Source organism: Colossoma macropomum, unplaced genomic scaffold (assembly GCF_904425465.1).
Source record: "Colossoma macropomum unplaced genomic scaffold, Colossoma_macropomum, whole genome shotgun sequence".
Taxonomy (NCBI): domain Eukaryota; kingdom Metazoa; phylum Chordata; class Actinopteri; order Characiformes; family Serrasalmidae; genus Colossoma; species Colossoma macropomum.
The window spans coordinates 7,630,374-7,648,801 of record NW_023494810.1 but is presented as its reverse complement, the minus strand read 5'-3'; the positions used below and the strand labels follow the sequence as shown (position 1 = coordinate 7,648,801).

The 18,428-nt window shown below is 39.3% G+C and overlaps 1 protein-coding gene across 1 annotated transcript; it reads left to right on the top strand.

The window, feature by feature from the left end:
* Positions 1-1,906: 1,906 nt before the first annotated feature.
* On the top strand, positions 1,907-18,335 carry ccdc66 (coiled-coil domain containing 66). Its single transcript, XM_036558990.1, is given in 20 exon segments — positions 1,907-2,050; positions 4,215-4,273; positions 4,364-4,401; positions 4,833-5,202; positions 5,745-5,874; positions 7,306-7,412; positions 7,604-7,698; positions 8,560-8,682; positions 9,323-9,454; positions 9,552-9,633; positions 9,636-9,783; positions 9,870-9,954; positions 10,971-11,132; positions 12,085-12,247; positions 12,359-12,457; positions 13,780-14,246; positions 14,353-14,396; positions 15,507-15,727; positions 15,869-15,990; positions 17,831-18,335. Coding segments are annotated over 20 exon segments (2,754 nt in total). The 5' UTR covers positions 1,907-2,039; the 3' UTR covers positions 17,927-18,335.
* The last annotated feature ends 93 nt before the right edge of the window (positions 18,336-18,428 follow it).

The window sequence follows — 18,428 nt, the reverse complement described above, 5'->3', positions numbered from 1 at the left end:
ATTTAGAATAAAGAGCCAGACGGACTCGGAGGAAACTGTCTGTCTGTTCTGTTGAAGGAGAATCGCAGGGTCATCTACACGGCTATTGGGGGCTACTTCTGCCATTTAAAGAGGGCATGAAGTTTCACAGACAATGAGAATGATGATCAGAATGATGATCAAAATGATCGATCCACAAAGAGACAGGAGTGAGTGGAACTCCGGGGCGCCAGTACAGCAACCGAGAACCGAACGCGTTATGGCAGCCCCCCTACAGTTAGACCCCCTACAGTTAGACTGCTGTATCCTCCAAATATTAGGACTTTATTCTCGAAATATTATGACTTTTTTCTCGAAGTCTACTGTCTTTATTTTTATTAGTGGCCCTAAAACGCCGTCGTATGAATGTTTTTGAATGGTTCTGGAAGTTTTGGCCTAAAACGTCTTTTTGATTAATTTATTTTAACCCAGTCATGGTGGAGGGGTACATGTAGTGCGCTGTAAGGCAAAATAGTCCCTGCAGTTGCAGTTATGGGATTATTGAGTGCATGTAAACGCACTTACTGCTGGTGGTAACATGCTCATTCCCATCATAGCACAACAAAAAGTCCAGGGGATGGAGGTGACTCCAAATCTAGCTCCTCCCGTTGCACTTCCATTGGTCTAACAATTGCTTTTGAAGGCTACTTGATTCTGATCTAAACGGAATTATTACAGAATTATGTAGCTGCATGTTTAAGTCATAAACTGAGGGTGAATAGTTGTATTAAGAATTTTATACTCAGGTAGAAATAAAAGTGTTGTTTAAAAATCCTCAGAAAAGGATAAATTAATCAGTGATGCACTAAGATACATGTGAAACGAGTTAATGTAATGTTTCTTTTCAAGGAGACACACAACTTGTCCGCCTCAGCCATGCTGTGCAGAAAGCAAGGCTTAGGCTAACACTAGCTCTAACATTAGCTCAGGCCTGCACTTACTCGCATTTGAGCTCCGACTGACTAGTTCTTTCTGTTGTACAGGCCTAAACACAGCAATAGGGCTAAACCCACTCTTAAGAATATGAGTCTTTGTCAGAATAAACCCAGAAAATAACCGCTATAAGACAAATAACTCAGAATAATAAATATGTGCACATTTCTTACACGCTACAGTATAATAATTACTATCCAGCTTTAGTATGACAGCACCAGCTTTTTGTGGTCAAGTTGTGAGTAGTCTATGGAGTTTATTTATTTTAGACTTTTCAACTCCTTGAGACCACCAGTGGTTCCAAACCACACTTCATCATATTCTTCATAACTTTCATATTTCATAAGCTACATTCAAAAGGTGGGGGTCGTATGAGAGCTGTAACTGTCTTCTGTCCAGTCAAATAGATGGGTAATGTAATTTTAAGACCTTATAATAAAAGAAGCTGAACTCACAATTTTTCTTTTGTCTACTGAAAGTCGACCCATTTTTCCACAAATCTGGGCTATAAACTATAAACAGATGGCGTCTCTTCAGTGATTTGCTCTGTAAAAATTATTTTTATAAAATAGTACAAAGAGCATCCAAGATTTTTGGCTTTCAGCAGTAAATTGTAAGCATATAGCAATATGTGCATGATCATAAAACACATGTTCTGTCAATTTGAGGGGAGCTTCAAAATTAACATTTACATTTACTTCATGCAGTTACTTAATAATTTGCCTTACAATTTGGTCATGTAAATTCAGATGGAATACCAAAATATACCTTGGTCAATAAGAGGTTAAACAAAATTACAAAAAAATTACACAGAATCTAAAAATATTGTTATATGTGACACTTCAGGCACAACATTATTCTTACAGTAGTAAAGGTGTTGGGGAACTGAAATTTCAGTGGCCGGTAGGAGGCGATAGAGGGCCGGCCTGTGACTGAAGTATCTGAGAGAGAAGAAGAGAAAGAAAACAACTGTAAGCCAGTCGCTGGGGCGCTTTATTGTGGCAACCGAAGCAGAAACGCAACAAAACGTCATCTCAGATTTACTCTACTGCACTTTTCAAGAAGCTCAATGTCTGGAAAATTGAATAATGAATCTTGGGTGAGTAGCGTGACGGGTTTTCCGTGCTGGTGCAGCAGCGACAGTGTTTGTCTCGCGGTTGTTTAATCGGCTAGAAATACTGAACAGGTCCAGCGTTACTATCTGACAGCGTTACCGCGCCCAGCTAACTTACTGCAGACGTGCTTTAAACATTTCATTTAGACCGTCAGCGAGATATTTAGCTATCTGTGAACCTAAATGTGGTTTATGTATCTTTACTGCTACAATGGCATAGCATATTTAACGTCTGAAGTTTATACGAATCTGGTTTGCTTCTTATTGGTCAGCTTCTTATGCGAATTTTCCGTTCCACCTTAAATGGTGCAGCATTCGCATTTTGGCCGAGGTAACTGCAGGTGCTAGAATGGAACTGCTGCACTGTTTAAGGTGGAACGGAACGGAGAAGCTGGATAATGAGTAGCCAGTAGTTTCTAACGTTTCTGACTTTTATTGAATAAATGCTATTTAGCGACCCCACCTCGTCACCTTGACACCTTTCAGAGTCGCATCAGGGAGTGTTCGTGTTACCTTTAAAGGGGAAGTCCACCGACTTTTCAAACTTTCTGCGTAATACAGTCGTTTCAGATGTAACGTTAAATATTTTAGACATTATCCAAAAAGACCAGTTAACCTACATGTGTCTGATCTTAGAAATGTAGCTAAGGTTGATGAAATAGTTTACTAAATTTGTCTTTACTAAATTCAACTTGGACTGAATACAGATACTTATTTCTGTATTCTGAATCCATATTTCCAATACTCTTATGAAATAGGTGTATTTATAACACTTTCATGTAATAACTTTCTGTGAGTTTGAGCTTTTAGGAACATTAAATGCTTTGGATTTCTGTTTTTTATGACCACTGTTGTGAACAATTCTGATACGGTAAGTTTTTTAAAAAATGGAGCATTTCAAATCTAGCCTCTCTGAATTACTTTGTTTACATCTCAACCACTTAATTATGCAGATTTATTTTTAAACATTGGTGGATTTACCCTTTAAAACTGAGTCCATGTATGCAAAGTAAAAACATTAGCAAAAACAACAGAGCTGGAATTTAACATGGATAACTTCTCAGCCTCCAAGTCAAGTCACTACTTTTTGGTGGATTTCCTTTTTAATGTTAGTGAATATTTGGTTTATATGTGCATCCAGGAAAATATCGATACTGTACCACCATTCTATCATAATCTTTTGTCAAAACACAAACAGAAACACTTCAAAGCGTTTCACTTTGCAAACAGCAACCTAAGTCTATTGGTTGTAGTGACCAAACATCAGACGATGAAGAAAGAGAACCAGAGAACCTTAACTTGTCAATTATTGCTAATCAATAACATGGATAGAAATAATGCCCGACATGTTGTTTTAAGTACTTAATCTGTCTGGTCAGGATTATGTTAGTCAGATTAGCAAGCTCTCCACAGGCCTCTTTCAGCTCAGCTTGTTTGCTTTATAGATAACTAAGGTATTAGAGAACCTCCAGTTGTGTTTTCTGGAGTGATGGAGCTCCATCCAATACCTTTGGCAGGAGTTGGAGTGATTCAGAACTAATTATCCAATATCAGTACCTGACCTCACTAATGGTAGTGTGGCTGAATGCAATCAAATCCTCACAGCAGTGTTCCAAAATCCACAGAGGTGGGCTGTGTAAGAAAATTGTTGTAATTCCTACATCATTCACCCGAATTGGATGTAAATATGAAAGCTGAAAGTCTCCACTTTGAGCTTATATTCATATTATTTATTTTTTGATTCCAATTTGCTATGGTACACAGCTAAAATAACGTAACTTTGTAGATGTCTGAACAGTGACAAAGCTGTCTGCATGTTGCCAAATGTAAGTAAAGTCTTGTATTTGATAACTAGATACAGCCACAGTGTTTTGGCTTGTTTGTGTGTTTGTTTTAGTAAGTGTGAATCTTCTCTGGTCTGACCCACGTGAATGAGATAATGACATGATTTTTAATAAGAGTTGCAGAATTAACACTTAACAAATCCAAGCATAGTTTTGTAAGTGTTTGTATAGGTGTCATGGACTAACGTCTAATTTGTCAGTATAAATGTAAACTTTAAGTATTATAATCTAGGTAATTTAAAATCCATAGATTTGTTCAAGTGTGCATCATTAGAAAATTATTGATTGATTGATCTGCTTTGCAGTGATGGTCTGATGTTTGAACTTGACAATGGGAAGCCCAAGCTTGTGTTATCCAGCTATGGTAGGTTCATTTATTATGCCCTTTACGTATGACCATGTATGCTTATATTATGGTTATGAACTAGTATCTGAATTACTGTAATTTTTCCAGATGAGCCAAAGGCCTCCAGTAAGGTGGGACATTGTCAGGTAAGTGTTGTGGCTTCAGAATGAACATGCAGAAGACTTTGCTATTACTGGAATAGTTCTGAGGGTTGGAATTTGTTATGAATTATGTGTGTGTGTGTGTTAGTTAGGACAAAACCTTCTCTCAAAACTGTCATACATCAATATCTTAAATATCAGGCAACATATTCATAACCATTTCATGTAATAGCTTTCTGTGAGGGCTAAACACTTTGGATCTCTGGTTCTTATCACAACCACTGTAATAAGTTCTAACTCTGCAGGTATCTCTAAAGTGGCACATTTTACAGCAGACCACTTTGACTTTATGACTTAATGACTAATGACTTTATTAACTTATTTTAATATTTATCTTAATGATTGAATTATACAGAAATTGTAATTATTGTCTATTGTCTACTATTGGCTCTAAATTGTCTTTGTGCTAATATCAGGTACCTTATAGGAACAGAACTCAGAAAAGCACAGTCCTCTCAAAACAGTGTCCTAAAGAGCCCGAAAGACCCCAGAGAGAGAGGAAGTGCGGAGATCCTGTAGGTGTGAATCCTGCTGAGAAGTCGACTGCACAAACCCGCAGAAAGACCAAAGTCAAGGTCAACAAAGAGCACAGCAGCGTCATTGGGGTGGTCAGAGTGCAGTCGGAGAGCAAAACAAAAACCACTGATGAAACCTCAAAGGTCATAGAGAAGACTGTGAAGGAGAGCCTGGTGTGCTTAACCCAGGAGCAACTTCAGCAGATTCTCAACAGCATCAAAGCCTCAGGGCAGGATGTACAAGACGATTCAAAAACACACGTTCAAAACGGTGAGTTACATATACTGAAAATCACATCCATATTGTGCTTGTTGAACATCTCATTCCAAACCCATAAGCATTAATATGGAGTTGGCCACACTGGTGCTATAACAGCCTCTGCTTATATGAGCATGGGCATTATATTGTCATGAAACAGGAAAGTGCCTTGCCCAGACTGCTAAGTTGGAAGTTCAGTTCTCCAGAATGTCAAAGCATAAACGGCTGCAGACCATTATTCCTCCTCCACCAGACTTTACAGTTGGCACTATGCATTTAAGCAAGTAGCTTTCTCTTTGCATCGACCAGACTGTCATAGTGAAGACTGACTCAGCACTCCAGAGAATGCATTCCCACTGCTTCAGAGTCTAATGGCAGTGTGCATCAGCAGAACATGGCAACTGTTAGCCATGCAAGCAGCTGAAAAAGCCAACCCTAACTAATTAGAAAGCATGTCCACATACTCCTGTAGTCCACTTACCTACTCACTTACTCATTTATCTACTGCTGCTGGGTGTAGCTGTTTCTAAACTGACTGTATCTCTTGCTAACAGGAGGACATGCAGTTGATACTAAAGACCAGTGTACTTCAAGTGATACGGTGACTAGTGGAGCTGCTGAGCTTCTTCTGGACAGCAGCAATCACAGACACAGAAGCTCACAAGGAAAAGGAACCAATGAGAAGTAAGTGCAAGTCTGTTGAAAATCATTCTTAAATGTGCTTGTACCTCTCCTAACATGTTCTGGGGTTCAGCAAAACATCTTTGGCTTGGTTAAGACCATCAACAATGCTTTAGCTGCACTTAATACTGAAACAGAATGAAACTATTGAATTGTGGTGGAACTGCCCTTTAAAAAAGTACATAATTCAAAATCCTTAGTTTAATTTGGTTTCTATGAAGTTGGTTTGGATGATTTTAGCCAACATTCCGCAGACATTCTGTGGCTTCAATTAGTGGTCACATGACTTGGAGGCTACAAAGTTTTTCATGTCAGATTCCAACTCAGTATGTTTTTTACTTTGCATATTTGATGAACAATGTCAGTTCAGACTCAGTATTAATTGCACCAAGTTTAAAAAAATCTGTATAATTAAATGGTTTAGATGTAAACAAAGTAATTCAGAGTGGTTTGATGTGTGTTCTAGAGAACAACATCATAATCGTTCACAGTGGTGGTAATAGGATCCAGAGCATTTAGTGCATCTAACAGCTGCCTCACTATTACTTGAAATAGTAACAAATACATGTTTTACAATGTTTTACAATACTATGTGTATGTCTTTCTATACATATAGAGCATGGACATTATTGTTCTATGCACTCTCTCTTTCAGCCTGTTATCAATAGGGCTTCCACAGAGCAGGCATTATTTGGGTGGTGGATCATTTTCAGCACTGCAGTGACGCTGATGTGGTGGTGGCGGCGTGTTGGTATGTGTTGCACTCATACGTGTGGATCAGACACAGCAGTGCTGCTGGAGTTTTTACACTGTATCCAATCACTGTCCACTCTATTAGACACTCCTACTATGTTTGTCCACCTTGTAGATGTAAAGTCAGAGAAAGTAGCTCATCTGTTGGTTGGATGTTTTTGGTTGGTGGACTATTCTCATGCCAGTAGTGGCACTGAGGTGTTTAAAACTCCAGCAGCACTGCTGTATCTGATCCACTCGTATCAGCGCAACACACACTTAATGCACCACACTGAAGCATTTCATATCAAACCACATCAAACCGATTTAATTATGTACAACCTTTGAAAAACTGTTATCATAAGAATCAGACGTGCATAGCAAGATGCATAGTAAAATTATAACAAATTAACACATAGCAAATATATACCATTTAAGATTTGGAACCTGTGTGTACATAATGGACTCATTAATTAATATCTAGTCATGTTTACTTTTGCAAAATGGGCATCTCTATTGTAAAAGTCTTTTAAGAGAGAGAGAGTTTGTAGAAAGTGGTTAATGCAAAGTAAGCTTGCCAGAAATCTTCACTAACCAACCCTTTTCACCCCAGACACATAATTCTGCAGATAACTATAAAGCAGATTGTTGCTGAATACAACCGATTGCATTTATTTGACATTCTCTATTCTCTTGAAACAGAAAACCATCAGATTCAACGCCATCAGGCCTGTTCGGCACTTTAGGAGAAAGAGAACGAGAGAGAGAAGCACTGGAGGCCAAAAGGGCACAATGGAGGAGAGAGCTAGGTATTAAAGCAGGGGTAGTGTCTGATTGCACAAACAATACTAGAAGCCTTTGTGCAGAGACTGACGAGTCATTCAATATTAATCACAATGTAGAGAAAGCAGGAGGTTGAAGTGACAGAGATAGATTAGTGTTTTATGTTGGGTTTAGATGGTATGTTGTGGTTTAGTGCATGTTTTCTGTTCATGTACAGATGAGCAGATGGCTCTTAAAAAGCAGCAGAAAGCGAATACAGAGGTTACGCTTCAAAGTGAACCTACTGGACCAAGATCAAGTGACCAGCCAGGGGTAAGCCAATACTACTGTCCCTGTCTTTCTGTTTACATACAGTACTTGTAGTATATGTGTAAAATATATGAAGGAAAACTTGGAATTACGTGCTGTTTAAAGGAGTAGCTTTATGCCATGAAAATTTTAATACTTTTATCACTTTGTCAGCTTTCAGACTGTCCGGTTTATTTTAAACAGCTTTTGGTTCATGTTCATAAAGGTGATTGGCTGTACCTAATCAGTAACCGTTTCCAGACCCTGCTTCTATTTGTTCAATTTGGTTCCTTTACGGCGCACACAGTGACAGAGGTGTTCAACTACACACACGTTTTGTTTAATCTTATTGCCAACATAATGAGCTGCTGCAGAGAAGCTAAATATGCGGTCACCTTGCCCAATGCCAGCTAGAGGTGTATAAAGCCCCCCAGCGTTGGGCTGTGGAGCAGTGGAACTGCATTCTCTAGAGTGATGGAGCTCCATTCAATACCTTAGGAATGAGTTGGAGTGGTGTTCATGATCCAGAACTTATCATTCAGCATCAGCAGCTGATGTCACTAATGCTCTTGTGGCTGAATGCAATCAGATCCTCACAGCACTGTCCCAACATTCCAAAAGCCATCCCAGAAGAGTAGAGACTGTTACTGCAGCAAATGGTCACAAAGAGTTGATAAACTCCCATTTAATACTCTTGATTTCAGAAGAAATGTTAGATGAGCAGGTGTCTACAAACATTTGGTCATACAGTGATGATTAGTGTCTCAGGAATATAGGAAATAAAGTAGTATTAGAGATACAAACTACTGCACTGCTTATCCTTTAATCAGCTAGATTACAGCTGTCTAAAGCATTTATATTTGTTTTATGCATGCATCACCTTAGGTGCAAGACGACAGGATATCAAGGACAGGCACGGAGAGCACAAACAGCAGGCCAGCACCTTCACAGACACATGGCAGCCAGAAGGTTCTTCCCTCTGCTATCCGCTCAGCCTTTATACTCGGGGTAACCTTTATTTTTATTTGACTTTCTGCTTAAAACTCTAATCGTGGAATCATTGTTTTTCATTCATGTAATGAATCCAGTCGACCAAGATGGGAAGAATTTCTTTTAAGTACTCAGACAATATGCTTCTGCACATTTCTGAAAGCACTGACATACTGTCTTATTTTTAGTTACATACATCACATGAGCAACTTCTACAGGTTACTGTATGTTCTTAAGCAATGGCACTACCTCCACCATGTTTTAGGAATGAAATGGTTTGCTTTTCGTTTTGTTGTTTTTATATGGGGAATAAAGGAAAATAACATTACTTTGGCCTTTCATTATAGTTCTATTCAAGGTCTGTCATTATCATAAACAATGAATTTGAATGGTTTAAGTTGCATTTCTTTTAAACAGTCCAGTATTTTTTTTTTGTCAAAATATTTCTCTCTCTCTCTCTCTCTGTTAAACTGAAAGTGTATATATATATATATATATATATATATATATATATATAATATATATATATATATATATATATATATATATATATATAAAAAAAACTTTGTTAAACATTTTCTAAAATAACCTAAGGAATTTCTTTTTCAGGCCACTGTATCAGGTCTTATATTTTATTCCATTTTTCATGCCTACTTAGGAGGCCGCTCCACTGGACCATGCCTTTAGCAACGAGAAGAAGGACCAGCAGAGGCGCTGGCTACAGGACTTGGAGCAGCAGAGAGAGGAGGCCAAATTACGGAAGAAGTTGGAGAAACAGAGCCAGAACCAGGTACACACTTTAAACTTGGAATGCCTTTGGAAATTGCCAATAATTTCCATGTCGAGCATGTGGGTCTGGAGATCTTACTGGCATTATGTGTTCTTAGGCTGAGGACCATGAGCGCTGGGCCATGCACTTTGACTCCTTTCAAAGGCGGGTTCCTCCTCACCCACCTCCATCCTCAGACAGATAGAGCCAGACATGGGCAGTTCCCTTTCCCATCGCCGGTCACCCTCAGGGGCTTTGTCTACAGCCTGGGAGGCCATGAGCGCATTTGGAGGGGACAGTATGGGCAGAGCCAGTGTGGACACCACTCAGGGCTTTCAACACAAGTCCAGGTTGGCTGTTGTAGGGTGGCAGCAAAAAACTTGTGCGTTTTGGTTCAGAAAAAAAATCAGTGTAACACATTCAGTCTTTTTTCCAGTTACCTGCGCACCATGACTGCACTTCTAGACCCAGCCCAAATAGAGGAAAGAGAGAGGAAGCGCATCAAACAGCTTGAACATAAGGTAGGAGGTGAAATTTGTGATCCATGAATAAATGTGAAGTTTGATTTTAAATAAAAACTTTGACCACAAGCAGATCAACCAAACTCGTGCTAGAACGACCCTCCTTTTACACCCTTTCTCACCCAGAAAAATGCGTTAGGAAGGTTACTGCACATTTTCCAACCAAAATGTGATATTTTACAAAAGTTAAACTGAAGTAGAAATTTAGCAGACATGGAGTATTACTACTGAAGTAATAAATCACTTCCAGGGATTAATAAGTATTCATAAAAATTTAATTAAGAGTAACAGTAAATAAGTTGCTTATTGAAAAGCTATTTCTATAAATACTTTTAGCTATTTGCCTCTCAGAAAGAACCTGTAATGCTGAAAACACTCCACAGTTTCACTGGGTTTACAGGCTGGACTACCTAAGCATAAGTTTACCTAACGTTAGCTTACATTAGCTAAAATAGCTAACAGACACCTGCAACAAAATCTAAAAAAAGCAGAGTTTAGGTTTAACAAAAAGCTGCTGTGCTCATTATTCTTAAATAACAGAATAAGCCAATGAGAAACAGCAGTGAGGGTTCCTTTCAATAATGCATGTTCCACCCAGCTCCAGGATGCAGGTGGACCATATTGTGTTCTTGGGTGCTGTAAATGCAGCAGGAGGGCATTTGAGGTTTATATTTCATTTAAAATACAGTCGTTCTATCTTTCCAACATCAATAGGCCCCGACTACTGCTCCCTGCAGAGTCCATACACAGGCTTCAAGCACTTTGTGCCATTGACCTTTGAGTTGAGTTGGTGCAGTGTACATAAAAGTACCCCGCTCAGACATTTCAGCTGCAGTGTTTGAGCAGCAACTGCTAATCCTAACCCAGCTGTACACTCGAAAATCAATATATGTGCTTTTAAAAAGGGTCCTGTCTTTAGATGAAAGAAAAAGGGCCTATATGTCAGTTATGATAATGCTTATATCTGCATTGAGTAATAATAATGTAAGAATAATTTTGGGTTCCACTTATGCCAGCGTGCTATTGAGGCTCAGGTGGAGGAGCAGAGGCGTCAGAAAGAGAAGGAAGAGACAGCGCGCCAGGCACTGGAGCAAGAAGAGGAGAGGAGAGTGGCGAGAGAGAGGGAGCTTCTGCAGCAGCAGTACCTACAGGACACACAGCGCCAGAGACAAAAAGAGGTAGAAGACCCAGTGGAACTTTTATTCACCCTTAAAATGGTTGTGCAACATGTCCAAAAGTTTGTAGACACCTGCTTGTCCACTGTTTCTTCAAGGGTAAGAATAGGTAGTGTGACCCCCTTTGCTGCAGTAACGGCCTCTACTCTTCTGAGAAGGCTTTACACTAGATGTTGGAACATTGCTGTGAGGATTTAATTGCATTCAGCCGCAGGAGCATTAGTGAGGTCAGGTACTGGTGTTATATGATTAGTTCTGGATCACAAATGCCACTCAAACCCCTCCATAAGGTATTTGAAGGAGCTCCATCACTCCATAGAATGCTGTTCCACTGCATCTCTGGCTAAAGCTTGTCACTTAGTATGGTGACCGTAGACTCATGCGCTGCTGCTCCACAGCATCTCATTCTATTAGTCAGTTTTCTGGCGATTATATAAGCTATGTGCATAGCTGAACACCATGTCCACAATGGGTGCAATTTAAATTAGCTGAATTCACTAATAGGATGTAGTGTCTAGATACATTCAGTGTATGTTTTAGTGAACATCTGATGGACAAATGATGTTTTGACCGGAGAAAAGGGCTGTTTTTCCATTTTACAATAAGGAAAGATAGAAAATTGTATTGGCATTGTGAACATATTAGCACATCATAGCAATAAATAGCATAGCACTAAATCTAACAAAACTCTCAAACTCTTCAGACGTCTGGTTCCTATCACAACCACGGAACAACTTCGACTTGCTACGTTTCTCTAGAACAGAGCATTTCACGTCATTTTACTCTGAATGACTGTTAACATCTTAACCAGTTAATTATGCAGTACATTTTTAAAAATCAGTAGCAAATATAATAGCAAATATTCCATCTCCACCAAAAGACCTTTAAAATGTTGTTTCTATTAGACTGCTCCACAGTTAAAGTAATGCAAAATCTTCTGTGTATTGTATTTTAGGAGGTCCAGTCACGCAAAACAGAAGAGCTGTACCAGAGTGTTCAAAAAGCTCAAGAAGAAGCACAGAAGGACAAACATCTGCAGAGAATAAGAGAGCTAGCTAGGAAAGGCCACGACGTTTCCAACCTGCTGAGAAGCCTGGAGGGCGAGTCTGCCTCACAAGGTAAAATGAATGAATGATAAAGCTCCTGAACACAGTATTATCTGTGCTTCTTAAATGCAACATCAGATTACAGAATTACAGAACTTCATGTGTTTTGTCTAATTATTACAGCTCTGCGTGGTGTAAGTTCAGTCAGTGTGGCCACAGGGGACACAGCACCAAGAGTGGAGGCTCTCCACACTACGAGGAAAGACACAGCAGTACAGACAGGTAACTTTCTATAGTGTTTCATGTAGGGGTGAACAATATGACTATATGCTATTGTTATCTTATGCTTTTCTGAGTGCATCATTGGTATTGTCACTACTTTGAGAACACCAAACTAGTGCATCTGTCATAAGGACTGTAACTCTGACTGCTCTGATAGAGCTTATTTCATTAGCATTACTGCAGCTACAGCCCTGCACGTGGATAAACCAAGCAAAATAGACCAGAATGACCACAAAAAAAACTAGATATCTAGATTCTTTAGATGCAGTGTCCAGGAAACGGTACGAGTAGATTAGTTAGATTGGTGTACCGAGTCGGTATAACCTGCATTTCGCCAGAGTTCAGAGCCAGAGTCCAGTGCGTATATATAAACTCATAAAAGTGGCTACCAAAACTGCCAAAGCTCAAATAATAAACTTAAATAAATGCTCAAGTCAGCTTCTTATCCACCAGCTTCTCATTTGAATTTTCCATTGCTGCTGCACTTACACTGAGGTGCCTTACACATAGAATTTCGAAAACAAAGCTAACATCAGCTTACCTCAATAAATGCAGCACTCAAACTTTTGCTTGGAGATGTTTCTTGAGCAGCTAACATGCAGCAGAGCGAAGCTATAATCAGCCATCAGAGCTGTTGAACGTGTTTCACTGGCTGATCTAACGCTGCGTCCCAAACTTGTGCACACTTGTGGTTGTGCTTACATCTGCACTTCACCTACTACAGTAATCAGTACACTTCTAGTGGTATATGCGCAGTTTTTTTAAACAATATTTAGTGTGCTGGTGTGCAGCTTGGGACGCAAAAATCAGGAAATCTCAGCTGTTTAGATGTTGGCTTTTATTTGTCATCACTACAGCAACAAATCAAAATAAATCAAGGCTATACAGAGAATTAAAAAAATGAGAATTAAAAAAAAAGTGTTTAAAAACATTTTACTGCCTTTGCTGGATCGGTTTTGATTTTCTCTCATTACAAACAGTCACTGTGCTGCTAAATGAACTTAGAAGTTGCCTACCAAAATGATGGCAACGTGATTGACATCAGAATATTACCAATTGGATGTCAGCCCATCGTATTTATTTTTTTACCAGTTGTTTAGTCTCATAGTTTATTTTTGCAGATTTGAAAAAAAATCTCATGCTACTGTTTTGCTGCTGCATTTGTTTGCAAAATGAAAAACTAAAAATCTTGACTTGTATCGTGCATCGCCAAATCATCTTCAAGTATCATTATCATCATATCGTCCATCCTTAGTTTGATGTTTCCTGTTTAATGAACAGATATTGCATCTTTTATGATCAATCTTTCTTTTTCAATGGAGATGTGAACGAAGTAAGCCCACCTGAGACCGACGTCACTGTTACTAACAACGGCGACATTCAAGCTCCAGCTGTTCCAGCAGAGTACAGGGCTTCTCCCAATACCAAAAGATCCAGACGTGAGGCCAGACTGGCTGAAAAGAACAGTGGAAAAGAGAACGTTTTTGTGGCGCTCAGAGAAGCAGATCCCTACGAGGCCTACGCGAGAACAGACAGGCCCCATGCGCAGCAGCCTGGGAGGAAGCCAGAGTGGAATACACAAAGGCCGAGTAAGCCATTTGTTCCAGCCTCGGAGCGTTATCCTGCTGTCCTACAGCGGCACAGGCAGGAGAGCAGAATGCGCCGCCAAATGGAGCTCATGACGTTAGTGGAGAGGAACGCGTTCTCCAAAACTCCTCAGCAAGATCCTTCTTCACGTGCTGTGAACCCATCTCATTTCCAAAGGCACATGCACTCCGCTCACCGAAACGTAAGTGATGAGCATTAATATCCAAGTTTAATTCACTGTGATTGTAACAGGGTTCAGTGGGTGTCTGTTCTCTTAGTTTATCAACATTTTTCTGAACATTTTTCAGGGTGAGGATTCACAAAGAGCACCGTCCTCCTCTGCCATGCAAAGGTAAGCAGATAAGCAGTGTGGTAGTTTTATAGCTGCAGAATATTTATTATATTTCTTCCCTGCAGTACAGACAGCACTAGAAAATAAGACTGGGTGATAAAAAGTGATTGAAAGTTGTCACATATTAAAACGTACTTATGTTAGATGCAAAAATCTCAGATGACAAAAACAAACATTAGAACCAGGTGACGGCACACAGACTCTTACCTGTGCGCTCCAGTGTTAGTAACACTAGATATACCCTAAAGTAGATAATTCAGCTCCTTTTATTACATGAACTGATCCTTGAATTAGTCTAAAGTCAGTTACAAAAAGCAATTCAAATACACTTTTCAGAATTAAAGCACGGCTCCTAATCTCTCACCTTGTGCTTAACATTATTAAAATTATTCTCAAAAATGAAGTCATTTTAAAACCATAAGACTTGTTTCCAAGATTTGTTAAAAATCATATGGTTTCAAAATGTAATTTATATAAAGTATAAAAATTCATTTTGGAACCAAAGAAAGGAAAAGGGGAGGAATATTAAAGATTACGTTTAAGTGTAGAGTAACTGTATTAGGCTTTAAATGTAAATTTTGTAAAATTTAAAGATAGTAATCTTTTACATTGTTTAAAGTAACCATTAAAAAATGAAAATGTGTCACTGCCACCACAACCTCACATTTGACCGTAAGATAATCTTTAAAGGTCTAGTATATCCTGCATAATGTATTTTATCGGTATTATTTTCTGACTAATAACACTGTGTGTATTTATATACCAAAAACAATTAAACTATTTTTGCAACCTCTTTTCTAACCATTTCATACCTTTCATTATCTCCTAGAATTAAACAGGCTGTTTTTATGTCTTTAAGGCAGATATATGTAAATGAGCTCAGTTCTGATTGCCTGTATTCAAAAAACATCATTCAAACAGCAGTTCAGAGTGAGTAGGTAGATGTATGCAAAAGCTTTGGTTTTGATGACATCACAAAACGAGGGAATCCAAAATATCTCCATGTATGGACAGTGTATACATGCAACATCAAGCTCATTGAGTCTTCCATGGTATGAGCCCTTTAAATTGTATTTCAGATGTTTTCACCCTGTTCCCACCTCTCTCCAGTAGAGGGCACTCTCCGCCCGTCCCGGCTGTGAAGCACCGACTCCAGCAGTTTCACCAGCCCTCCCCACCGCAGACAGACGAACCTGCAGAGAGCAATGATGAATGGCCTCCGTCATCTGACTACGTCCCTTACGTGCGCACTGATGAAGTTTACCACCTGGACCCCCTCGCTCCAATCTCCAGACCCCCTACACACGAAGCCTCTCAGAAGACACATGCAGGTATATAAATAACAGCAAATTAATAAAATTGAACATAAATGGGCATTTCATGCTCCTGAACCTGTCAGTGGGTGGTGTACGCTGTCCACACAGATCATCATGAGTGATTCATCTTTATTACATCTTGTGCTGTTTAATTAGATGTGAACAGTAGCAGACAGCCCACTCCTGTGGTCCAGCGGGACCCCCTGTTACACCCAGAGCTGCTGAAGAGCACAGAGAGGCAGCAGGCCATTCTCAAGGGGTTATCTGAACTCAGACAGGTACTGTTCAACCACATTAGAGATGGCATTCATAACACAGTCTAAGCAAACATTTGCATGTGATTCAGCTGCATTTTTGGAATGTTTGAATCAATTATATTAAACAAAGTAAAAACAAAAACAAAAAAAAGTTAACCTTGTTGGGCAATTTTTAAATGGCAAAAAAATGGCAGTGTCTCGTATAATTTTCCTCTACCAAAAGGAAAAAGGCCAAAGAAACTGTACTTTAGTGGAAGTACAGGTACTCTGTCTACTCTGTAAAAAAATATTTGCATGAAAGTTAAAAATGTTTTACATGTAGACATTCAAGCATACGTAAAAAGCTAATTAACAAATAATTAGCAAGAAAGGGAAAAGAAATGCAGTGAGTAAAGGGCAGGCTGTACTGATCCTAGTATCTATAATCCTAGCTGTCAGCAGATTGATTTTACAATTTTTTTTTTTTAAACAACAAAAATAAAATACTTTATATGGACAAAAGTATTGGGACACACCTCTTAATCATTTCATTCAGGTGTTTCATTGTCTTATTGCCACAGGTGTGTAAATCAAGTACCTAGCCAAGCAGTCTGCCTTTATAAACGTTTGTGAAAGAATGGGTCGTTCTAAAGACCTCACTGAATTCGAGTGTGGTGCTGTAAGAGGATCAGCATAAAAACTGCGCGCAAAAATTCATGGCATTAGGTTCCATGGCCGAGCAGCTGCATGCAAGCCTTACATCACCAAGCACAATGGCAGTCGTCGGATTAAGTGGTGTAAAGCACGTCACCACCGGACTCTGGAGCAGTGGAAACGCATTCTGTGGAGTGATGAATTACACTCTCTATCTGTCAGTCTGATGGACGAGTCTGGGTTTGGCGAATGCTGGGTGAACGTTACCTGTCTGACTGCACTGTGCCAGCTGTAAAGTTTGGTGGAGGAGGGATGATGCTATGGGGTTGTTTTTCAGGGGGTGGTCACTTAGTTCCAGTGAAGGGTGATGTTAATGCTTCAGCGTCCCAAGACATTTTAGACAATTACATGCTTCCGACTTTGTGGGAACAGTTTGGGGAAGAACCTTGTCTGTTCCAGCATGACTGAGCCCCAGTGCACAAAGCAAGATCCATAAAGGGAGGGCTGGGTGAATTTGGTGTGCAAGAACTTGACTGGCCCTGACCTCAACTCCATCAGACACCTTTGGGATGAACTAGAACAGGGATTGTGAGCCAGGACCTCTCGTCCAACATCAGTGTCTGACCTCTCAAATGCTCTTCTGGCAAAAAGACACTCCAGACACTCTCCAAAACCTTGTAGAAAGCTTCTCAGAAGAGTGGAAGCTGTTACAGCTGCATAAGAAGGACCAACTCCATATTAATGCTTGTGGATTTAGAATGGGATGTCATAAATTCTTGTAGGTGTAATATATAAGTGTCCCAACACTTTTGCCCAAGACATAACGAGAAAAAAAAAATCTCTTGGCCTTTGAAATGTGTGAGTATTTTGAAGGTCTTAATGAAAATGTAAGGAGTAAAAGGTATTTTGTGTTTAATGTAATCAAGTGAAAGTACAAATTTAACTTCAACAATACTCGAGTAAACATACCAATCTCAACAGTATAATTACTCAGATCTGTTCCACCCGTCCACTGCTGAATGGCTACTTCAGTCACATTGGTGTATTCAGTGTATTTTCTAAGATAATTCTGAATTGAACCAAACTGGTCAAATTTGAGATTCATACACAGAATCATTTCCTAAATAATTACATTCAATTGGTCAGAGATTTACACGCCTGCTGTATACGATGCAGTACAGTGATCATTTTACCTGCAACTAAAGTTCTGATTTTGTTTTATTTCCAGGGCCTGCTGCAGAAACAAAGAGAACTAGAAAGCAGCTTGAACCCTTTACTGCAGGGACAAAGCAGAAACCACTCACCAGCCTTCCAGCCTATGTGAGAGAACCCAACTCACCAGATTGTAATTACACATCAGCACTTTACTTTCCACAGTTTTACAATGAATCACTGACAACAGGGAATCAGGCATTTAAAGATCTCATTTCTACAATCAGCACTGAAGAGTTTGTCACGTGTGTCGGGTACTGCAACTCAAACAGGCACTTTTCCTGAACTTAGTTTTGAACAGTATTCTGTGTATTTCTTGAAAGTTAACTTGTGTTGCTCCTTCATGTATTGAATGTAGCCTGAAGTGGTAATTAGGGTGGTTAATTTTATTGGTTAAGGTATTATTTATTGGGTTGCTAATTCTGACTGAGTTCACTTGAACTGAATCTGTGACTTGACAATGTGAATTTTCAACCAGCTACCTTGAGGTTTTAATGTGAATTAAAGTATTTTTGATTAAATTTCTTGTGTGTATTTTTTGTTACAGCAAAAACTTTTTTTTGGCCCAGCAGAGTTGGAACGTTTTAATACAGTCGGCTCAACTTTGGAAAGCA